At 36.3% G+C, this 10755-nt stretch overlaps 1 protein-coding gene across 4 annotated transcripts; it reads left to right on the top strand.

The window, feature by feature from the left end:
- The first annotated feature begins 302 nt into the window (after nt 1-302).
- Nucleotides 303-10485, top strand: LOC136230237 (uncharacterized). Of its 4 annotated transcripts, none has more exons than XM_066019243.1 (12): nt 304-760; nt 1017-1065; nt 2394-2801; nt 5003-5382; nt 5463-5663; nt 5741-5938; nt 6064-6138; nt 6225-6291; nt 6419-7496; nt 7582-7638; nt 9961-10035; nt 10148-10485. In XM_066019243.1, exons 1-12 carry the CDS (start codon nt 356-358, stop codon nt 10191-10193), a joined length of 3039 nt encoding a protein of 1012 aa, XP_065875315.1. In that variant the 5' UTR covers nt 304-355; the 3' UTR covers nt 10194-10485. The 4 variants fall into 4 exon arrangements, with proteins under 4 accessions (XP_065875313.1, XP_065875312.1, XP_065875315.1 ...); XM_066019242.1 differs by having other exon boundaries at nt 5000-5382; XM_066019241.1 differs by having other exon boundaries at nt 303-760; nt 9961-10485.
- Nucleotides 10486-10755: the final 270 nt, after the last annotated feature.

Below are 10755 nucleotides of genomic sequence, written 5' to 3'. Positions count from 1 at the left end.
CCTCCTGCATGCATCTAAGATGTTCTTTTTTCTGATTATTGTGGGACAGATCGTTCGCAGATGATTGAGTACTAGTTTTCTGGATTTATAGCCCTTCATTCGACCAAAAAAAATAATTTATTTCGGTTTAGAATTGAACCAAACCAATATTTTTGGTTCGATTAATAATTGCTTATTTATAAAATTTAATTAGCTTGGTTAGATTTTTTTTTTTTTTTTAATTCGGTTCGGTTAATGAACCAAACCAACTCCGTTACTTGAAGTCTTGGCAGGAAAATTCTCCCAAAAGGCCCAAACCCTTGTCTAACTTTCATAAAATTAAAAACCCCGTAAAACCTACACGGGCCACCCCACCATGGATTCTTACCAGCAGCAACATCATAGATATATGCGGCCACCGGTTCCTCCGCCGTCTTCCGATCCCCACCACTATCTCCACCACCAGTCAAGACCACCTCTTCCTCCACAAGCCCCATGGTATCCCAATCATTTTCAGTACAACCAACCACCACCACCACCATCTTCGCATTCTCCTTCTCCTCCACCTCCTCAGCAGTGGGCTGCGCCTCCTCACTCCGACCATCTCTCTCATCCACCTCTTCCCCCTTCAGCTTATCCTCCTCCTCCGCCACCCCCTAATCCTTATTCTTCTTATCATCCTCAACCAGGCCAGCAGTTCCCGCCCCCTCCTCCTCGCCCCCACTTGCCCCCTCCTCCTTCCCATTCTCAGATTACCCAATCTTACCCACAGGTTAATCAGGTAATTTTGAGTTAGTTTTCATTTTCCTTTGTATAAATTAAAATTAACTCTATTCTGTGCTATTGATATCTGGTGATGTATGGATTGTCTTAGGATCTGGACTATGCCACTGCTTCGTTAATTCATTGATTGATTTGTTTAGTTTGTGGAACTAGGGTTACTTGCATACTCTGCATTTATTGTTGTGTTGTATAATTTTTTTTTTCTTTCTCGTTGGCTTTCACGACTTTGTTGCTTATTTCTATGCCGTTTCCAGGAATGGGGAAACCCAAATTGCGGGCAGCACCAAGGATGGGACTACCAAGGTCAGTTGTCATTTTTTATGTGTCCCTTAAATGCTTCAAGTTTGTTGCATAGCTGATGGAAAATTTTAGCAGAACATGCACCCTGTTTCTGATTGGTTTCTTTAGAATGAATGGTTCAGCATTCCAAAATTCTTTATTTATTTGAATGGAACATAGTTATCAATGGGATATGTCATAGTTTTAAAAGGCGAAAGGCGAGTCAAGGCGACAAGGGCAAAATATCGCCTTGAGGATAGTTTAATTTCTAAACTTGTAAACCAAAATAACTTAAAGTCTAATAATAAAGTGCTAATTCTTAAATCAAAATAGCATAATATCAAGCATCTTCATCCCCCAAATCCAACTCCTCATTTCGATACAGTAGAATCAGTAGCACTAGCACTACCACTCATTTCCAAACACCTGCAAAATTCAATCAATTGAAAACATCTTAATAACAAAAATGATACACAAGTAATTTATAACAATAAAATTCCACAAAACAGAAAAAAATATAATCAATTGAAAGCATAAATTCAAATCACATCTCAAAGCTAGAAATTCCCACAAAAATTCGGCAGCATAACGGTACAATTACATGGAAAGAAAGAAAATATAAGAAGAAATCAAGAGTGAAGAAGAATCAGAAACCCTAACCCTAAACAGAAAAAGAAAGATGAAATAAAGAGGAAAGGAAAGAAAAAACATACCGGTGGTGATTGATGACCGGCCGCCGGCGAGAGAACCGTTGGAGAAGCATCAGTGGTGGAGAGGAGAAGAATCGGTGGTGTTGTGAAGAGAGAGCCGTTGGAGAAGAGAGAACGTTTCTGTTCTGTTTCTTTAATTGTATAACTGTCTTTCTTCTGTCTATTTGGTCTTAAAGTCTATTAATTAGGTTTTTTTTTTCAAAAATACTGACTTATTGCCTTACCTGCAAGAGGCGACCGCCTCTCGCCTGAGAGGGTGAGGCGGTCGCCTCTTGCAGGTCTATCGCCTTCCATTCTGGAAGGCGATGAGGTGATCGCCTCTGTCGCCTCTCGCCTGAGGCGACCGAGGCGGTCGCCTTATAAAACTATGATAGGTATATACAGTTTAATAATGTTGGACAATTCGTAATGCAGAGGGTGGCTGATGACAAGGTTGACAAACATTGATATGTACTTGGGATAAGAAAATGATTACATGTGGCTAGTTGACAAGCAAAACTATTTTCCCATGAGTTTTTGGATCTGTTATTACTAGAAAGTTAGTTACAGTGTATCTTAATCAGAGAGAATATAATTGTTATTTATTTTTAATTGCTTAATGGCGGCTTTATACTTTTGTGGTGACATGGCATGTTTCATTAGGATCTCATAACAATGTGGAGGATTGGGCTGCTAGAGCCAGAGCATGGGCAACTCAAAATGCTGCTATGGAAGATCAAAATCATCAGTCACAGTTTACCCAAGCTAGTGGAATGGAAGAACAAAATCGGTATCATGACCAATACCAGCAAACTCCTGATTCTCATTATCAAGATATTCAACAACAGCCATATCCTGCATCAGGTTATCAGCAGTTTCCCGTTTCTGCTGCACCTTCACAACAGCAACCTATAGTTTATCAGCAGGAAAATTCATCTCTCAGCTCTGGACAATCATCTAATGATTCACATTTTTCTTACACTGTTGGAGGTGGAACTTCTTATGGAGCACCAACTACAAGTTCATCTGTTCTTCAGCAGGAGGTACCTTCTAGTTATTCTTCTGTTACAGGTAATGATAATTGATTTAGCACATTGCACTTGTGTGTGAGTCTTGTATTCAAGACTATCCATATGGGGCACACTTCTTTTAATTGGTTCTGCCTTGTCGATATTACTTTTATCTTTATCAATTGGACCTTCAAGAGATACCACTTGGAATGAGCAATTTATGGTATTTCATTCCTTGCTGATATGAGTAGGAACTTGCTAGGTCAGGAAAAATTTTTCAATGTCCTTTTTTCTTTTTTTTAAGACATAATTTAAGTTTAATCTACAGATTTAACATTTTTATGGTTTAGGTATTTGTAAGCATATAACTAATGAGAATTGAGAGAATAATTTCCTGAAAGTTTGTTGAAGTCTAGTTCCGTTTATAACTTCTGTTTTGAAGTTCTGTTATTCTCATAATACAACTCCCTCTCACTTACAAGGATGAGTTGAATTAAACAAGGAAATCTGCTTTTGGTTTTGATTCTAACTTATTTGCAGGCATGCAATTGCTTCCGTATATGTTCTTCATTCCTATGAAAGGTGTGAACATATTAGCACTTAGTCATTTGGGGAAGTCTCGGTGGTTGTAGATACGGAACTAGATTTTAGGGAATGCAATGTGCGAAGTTTACCAAATAAATGAAACTTATACTATTGTATGATAGTGTATTAAATAGTGTTTCAATATGTTGCAAGATGATTGTAACTGTTAAGTGTTGAGATGGATATGTCCCCATAGTTAAATTGCATGGTATAAAAATAGTCTGTTTGTGTCTTTGATCCCAAAACTTTTATAAAATTGCACAGAATTGGTAATTTATGAATTAGTAACCTTTGATTCATGGAACGCTCATTAGGTATGATCAGTATACTCTTATTCAGGTCTAGGCAGTTGTACATTTTTGGGTAGGAATGTGTAACCATTTGGTGGTTTCATAATGAGTTCCTAACTAATATAACCCCATCTGTATGCCTTTGTTCTTCAATATATCGATTACTTTAGAATTTGAGGAGTTCAAACTGGCAAAGAGGTAGTTTGCGGAACTTTGTTTACATTTATATTATTGTATTGTATACCATCTTGTCGAACTTGAATTGGCTTGAGCTAGGTCTTTTCATTCAACCAAGTTCTTTCTGGTACCTCTATCCTCTATAGACTGTCATGAGCATAAAAGTTCCTTCTGTGTCTTTTATTATATTAATCAACAAGTTGACTAGTTGTGGACAAAGTAAAAGTATTAGTGGTGCATTGTCAGGAAAATAATTAATACTTAATATCCTTTGCTCTAGGGCCGAAGATAATGTCATGTTAGGACAACTTAATTCAAGAAAGCTATTGCTTGAATTAGCTGTGGTTGGCCATATGGTTTAATTTTTCCATTCCACTGAATTTTATCTACATCTTCAGAAACACATAGATCATATAACTCAATACTTGCTACTTTTTCATCATTGGTTTGCCTCTCCCTTCCTTCCTCAACCTCAATATGCTCAGCATTTGTTCGTTCAAAATGCATGTATACATACCATCTCAATCTTCCTTCTCTTAACGTTTCATATTGTTTTTGCACTGTGGGAGTATGAAATACCATGTTAGGAATGAATAGGCCGTTGTAATAAAATCTTCTTGATTACTTGCTTGCTGAGAGCAATTTTTTGCACACACTAATTCATTTATTCACATTATTTCAATTTTCGAATTGACGATCACAGATGCAATTTCAGGTTTTGTTTCTTGTAGATTTTCAATATACTAAATCCAGGCAACAAACATTTAATTCTTTTTCTTCAGTACTTTTGGAACTCGTCAACTTTATACTTGTTAATTCATATGAATGACTAAGTTATTGAAAGAGATCGCTTTACTAACTGTAGTTGATTTTGGGATTCAAGCCAGATAGAATGACTGTTTGGAATCTGTTTTATGACCTAGAAAAGTTGTTTCCGCTTGTTTAGTTTCTTCTTTAAAAAGAGAAAAGTACACTTGCCTGTAACCTGTATATGATTTTCAGAGAACGAATCTGCCATTGATACAATAATATATGTTATTTATTTCTTTGATATTTTGGATGGTCCTAAGTTAATGCAGAAATTGAAGTTTTTCCAGTGTAACAACTAAGTTTGAGAAATTTGGGGTCAGATGAATTTCAATTGGTGTTTGGCTTTATGTTTTTTTCTTCTTTTCTTAACTTTTCTGTATGTTACTTTTCCATATAGAAGGTAAAGAAGAGGCTACAGTTAAGATGGATCAGCCTTACAAATCATTGCCTTTGCCCATATCCTCTACGCAAGAAGGACAGCATCAATTGCCGTTGTCTGGGCTTGGTGGATCGGCTCTGGCTGAACAGTCCTTTGCATATGGTAATCAGGGAGCTGATCTTACTACTGACCTTAGCAACCAGCCTTTAGAATTTGCATCCAACTTTGGCCGTGATCATGATCCACATATGCAAACAAGTTATGGCAGTCATCATGATTCAGCAGGAAGTGTAAGAGGTCATGGCCCAGTCCCTCCACTGCCTTCTATTAATTCATGGGCTCCTGCTGTTACTGGTGCTGTTTACCCTCCAATACCACCTGGTCATCCATTGGGGCATCAGGTATCAATTCTGACTATTCAGATATCTTTCAGTAGATTGGTGAGTTGTTTAAGGAGACCTGTTTTTTTTTTTTTTTTTAGCATGATCCCTCTGTGGCCGTACCTTCTGTTTCTGGACATGCTCCACCACCCTTTGGAAGCTTCCCTGGAACAAGTTTTCAGCCAACAATACCAACTGCCGGTGCGCCATATGGTCTTGGTTCGGGAACTGTACTTCTTCCATCTACTGGTTTCCCGGGTGATGCTTATGGGATTTCTAATGTTACTGAACGCCCAAAAAAGGTTAGAACATGTTCAGAACGGTTTTCTATTTATTGAAAGGATCAACGTGTTTAAGTCTTCATGTGGAAAATTACCAGGCTTCTGTACCCAATTGGCTTAAAGAAGAAATAATTAAGAATGCTTCTGTGATCACAAGGACTTCTCTAGAGCATCCTAAAGAGGAAACTCAATCCATTGAGGATGAGGGTGTTGAAAAGTCTTCTGGGAAAGGGGATCAGGCAGATAGCAAAAGTATTGATTCTTCGAGGTCAACTGAAGAAGAGGATGAAGATGAGGTTCTTGTTTTCTTCTAATGACAGTTTATTAGCTCTTAACTATCTTGATGCACTTGGATTGTTTCCATGTTTTGGCAATTAATTACAACCTTCTATTTTCTCTTTCCTATTGTTTGTCTATGCAGGATGACATAGAAGCTGCTCGAACTGTAGCCATTAATCAAGAAATAAAGCGCATTTTGACTGAAGTTCTTCTAAAGGTTAGCTGCTAATAATAGGTTTCTTTAATCTACACAAATATTTTTCCCTCGCACATGGTAATATTAACTTCCATTTTTTTGGTTAGGTTACTGATGAGCTCTTTGATGAAATTGCAACAAAAGTTCTTGATGATGATGATCTGACTGATGAAGGTGACTGCTCTATCACTTGTGGGCATTAGGTTATTGTGTATGTTGGTATATGTTGGTCTAACTTCCGTATCTTACAAAGTTCCTTTTGCTGTTCTAATCATCTAATATATACATTTTGTTTTCTCAGTTGATTGCAGTAAAGTTACTTTAAATGATAAGGTTTCCCCATCTCCTCCAGAAGTCCCAACTCCCAAGGCTTCTGCAAAGGTTCTAGTGCCAGTAAAGGCCAAGGAGTCTGCGAATGAAGATACAAGTGAAAAATCCAGTTCTAGTGCCCCTGGAAATGTGTTGGGCCTTGCTAACTATGCATCTGATGATGATGATGATGATGATGATGATGATGAAATCAAGAGTTCAACCATCTCAAATTCTAGGGAAAAAAATGTACTTCAGCAACCTAGCATTGCAAAAATTTCAGAAGGTTTATCTGATGCAACTGAAAATGGCAGATCACCTGTAGATAATGGAAAAAACATTGAGGAACAGATAGATTTGGAGACTGAACAAGTTAAAACAAGCAATAACAAATCCAGAAGACAAATCAATGCTACTACTAGTGAGTTGAGTGAACATAAATATTTGTCCACTGTGGTGTCTGGAACCAGGGATGTTGAAACTATTGTTGACGGAAGCAAAATATCACACACTTCTAATGGGTCTGGTTCAAAAGCTACTTTTGGTGAAATTGCCATAGATGATTCTCAAGTTAGGGGGACAAAGACGAAACTGTATGAAGATCAACAGCATGAACGAAAACGAAATTACTATGGAAAAGAAAAAGATATTAAAGAGGCTGAGCGGAGGAGCCGGGCAGATGAGAAAGGAGATGGAAATCATAGGAAACAGGATGAAAAGCATCCGAGGAAACAAAAGATAGATGATCGTAATTCCTCAATTGAAAAAACAAAAGTACAAGGTGACAGGACTCGAGAAAAAGTAAAAGAATCAGATTCAAGAAAAAAGTCGTCCCATCTTGATGTTAAGGAGGACAGGAAAGAGTTGGAGAGACTTCACAGATCAAGTGCCAAAGAAAATGATGATAGGAAAAGAGGCCGGGGAAAGGATAAGGAGGAAGATAGAGCAAGGCATAAACTAACCAGTGACTCAAGCAAGCACAAGAGAAGGCGTTCCTCTTCAACAAGCAGCAAGGGTCGGAACAGCAAAGATAACTATTCAAGTGATGAAGCATCAGATGGTTCTAAGAGGTTGTCCATTAGATCTTGTGTTTTCTTATTCTTTTTTTTTTTATTTGCATATCCTCATTGGCTCATTCTATGTTCCAATTTGCAGACGATTACATTCAAGAAAACGAAACTTATCTCCATCACCTGTCAGATCCAGGAGAAGGTACCTATTTATCAGAATTTTACTTTTTCTTTGTTCTAGTACAACTTCTTTTTTCTCGACAATTTTGCATTGTGAACTATTTGTGTGTGAGGATTTTTAATGGGAAATAGGTGCAGCTGTCTTGATTTGACAAAACTTGGGAAAACTATTTATACCTTCGAGTGGAGATTTCATTCTAACCCCTGAATTACTTATAAAGGCTGTTACAAGGGGGTACTCTTCTTGAATAGTAGTAAAACTGTTGAGTACACTTGGATGGGAAGTCAGATGAATCATTTTAACTTCACTTCTATGAGCACTTTGTATATTCTATCCATAAGTTGGTTGTGGAGTGGTTTTTGGTGAAGTTGATAACCCTATATGAATATAGGTATTTATTTGGCTATGCTGAATAAGATTGTTTTGCTTGTTTCTTTTTTCAAATTACTCATCAATTCTTTGATCCTCATGTAAATTTTGAATATTTTTCTTGCTAGTTTGTCTGTCAGTTTACCATAATATGTGCATTGAGTCATTAACAATCACGTGGATAGCTCAGACTACATTTGTAAGAATTTCGAGCTAGTAGTTTTGGTGCTCGATAAAGAAATTGAGTATAATGAAAAGCAGATGTGCCATACGGCTTGTTTTTTTATTTTTATTTTTTTTTTCTTACTTATTTTTATGGCAGGTTTGACATCAGTCTTTGTTTCTGCCTGTTCATTATGACTTGTGAGGGCTTTGTTTGAATTTTTTTTTGTGCATGTTCATTGCGAGGTTCCTATTCATATTCTGTTATCAGGAGGTTCATGTGAAGCCTGCTGTTTTTGTGTATATGGATATCACCTTACATCTGTCACAAGCTTTTTCATTGCCTGCAGCTTATTTTCTATCTTTGCACCTGCATAATTTGGTGAACATTCTATGTATCAGTAAACTGTTGTATGCAATTACCATTTTCAGCGACAACATACACATTGAACTGGTCTTTACACGTTTCCCTTTATAGCGCAATAGCTTCAGTAGTCTATTCTGTGTCATTAGTATTGCAATATTGGTTTTCTTAGTACTTTTTCCTTGGATAGTTGGAAAATAAAATAAATACAATAGATTGATATGAACTAGATTTTGATGATCAAAGGATGGTCTAACTGGCCGAGACAACTCTTCTTTATGCTAGATTCCAAATTCTCTTTGCATCCAATAATCAGAAAGAAAGAGATAAGGGACAAATTTAACCCTAACATTTTAAGGGAAGTGTGGATTTAGCCATTATGTATCAAATGGTACAAATTTAACTTTAACATTTTCAAGCAAGCTCAATTTTAGCCCTAAGTTACCAAAAATTTGAAAAGATTGATTTGATTGTTATTTAACTATCACATCGACCTTCCGAATAAGTTTGTCTAGAAACTGAAGCTGTTGGTTATTTGTAACTATATTAGTAACACAATAAATATTTTATAAGACATTAATTTTTTTTTTTTTAATTAACTTATATGTGGCAGATTTAGTTAACATTTTAACAGGCCTTTTGTAATTGTGTTAGTAACACACTAAATATCTTAGACATAATTTTGATGTTTGGAAGGTCTGAAGTGACAATTAAATAACATTTAAACCAGTCTTTTCAAATTTTCAGTAACATAGGGCTAAAATTGATTTTGTTTGAAAATGTTAGGGTTAAATTTGTACAATTTCATTGGTTATGGTTAAAATTGGCTCTTATCCCCATGAAGAAACGATGCAATAGATGTATTGTATGGGGTAAAATACATCCATGGTCCCTGAACTACAATGCTACTAACATGATGGCCCTAAATTCCATTTTGTGACATAAAAATCCTTGACATTTACATTATTTAACATTAAAGTCCAAATCAAAGAAAATCCATTGAAAAACTTAACAAAATGATAACCTGAACAAGTTTAACTACACCATTGACACTTTCTTTTATCATCACCAGAAATTATGGTAAAAAACTTATTTCCAGGTCTATCATTTCGTTAGATTTTTAATAGATTTTCTTTGATTGGAACTTCAATGTTAAATAATGTAAAGTTTCAGGATTTTTATGTCAGGAATGAAGTTTAGGGACCATAATGTTAGTACTGTTGTAGTTCAGGGGCCATGGATGTGTTTTACACATAATGTATGCATATATCTTTTATATTCTGAATTCCACAATTCGTATACTTTGCGGTGTTTGATTGTATAGATTTTCGTTTGGGTTATTAGCAGTAGATAAGTTCATTTTCGGGATATCTTACCAAGGCTAAGAATTTATTGAGTTGCGCATGCCTGGCTCACCATATAAGTATGATGGGTGTTTTCATTTCTAGACAAGTTTCGAGGTCACCTCATAGCAAGCATTCTCAGCGCAGGCATTCTCCCTACTCTTCTATTGAGAAGACGAGGTATGTTGCTCTACCTTATTTAACATTATGCTCAACAGGTGAAAGCATCAGGCTTGAGAATTTTTTACTTGAAACGTTCCCTTGGTTCAATAATTGTACTAATTATTCGCAGGGGAAGGAGGTCAAGGTCCAAATCACCTGTGAGGCGACATCGGTGATTCAAGGGATGTTTTACAGAGATGCAACAATGGAAAACCAATAGACCGAAAATTGGTGATATGGCCGGCTGGAATGTGCTTAATCTGCTGCTTCTGCTTATGGTTATTGACTGCAGAAAGAGAATACTGGAAAACCCAGGTGGGTTATTGATGTAGAATTTGATGGGTTAATAATGATGCTCATGTGAGTTCTATAATTGTAATATGATAGTATATACGGAGCAGCTTGGAAGTAATTTTGTTCTCTCTATTCTGTTGCTTGATTTGGCCAAATTTGAAGGAATTTTTTTTTTGTTGTAGCTGGCTATTAAAAGTTAGAATTTTGTCAATGTCATGTGGTCCATGTAATTAAGTTCTTGGATCAACTTAATCTTTCAATCAAGTTTGAATTTTGAAGATGAAAATACAGCTGTGATCTTTGATTAATTTGAGTTGGTATAGGATATCAAATGGTTTAAATTTTGAAGATGAGAATACAGCTGTGATCTTTGATTAATTTGAGTTGGTATAGGATATCAAATGGTTTAAACTAGAGGTGGCAAAATGACACATGACCCGATTA

The sequence above is a fragment of the Euphorbia lathyris genome, chromosome 5 (genome assembly GCF_963576675.1).
Source record: "Euphorbia lathyris chromosome 5, ddEupLath1.1, whole genome shotgun sequence".
NCBI lineage: Eukaryota > Viridiplantae > Streptophyta > Magnoliopsida > Malpighiales > Euphorbiaceae > Euphorbia > Euphorbia lathyris.
This window is presented reverse-complemented; position numbering and strand designations above follow the sequence as displayed.

Bases quoted from the DNA above. Each gene is read 5' to 3' on its own strand.
- LOC136230237 (XM_066019240.1), top strand. From the start codon at position 356: ATGGATTCTTACCAGCAGCAACATCATAGATATATGCGGCCACCGGTT. The intron at 1,066-2,393 runs GTCAGTTGTCAT...ATGTTTCATTAG, and splicing joins CCAAGGATGGGACTACCAAG to GATCTCATAACAATGTGGAG. The intron at 6,292-6,418 runs GTGACTGCTCTA...TTGTTTTCTCAG, and splicing joins TGATGATCTGACTGATGAAG to TTGATTGCAGTAAAGTTACT.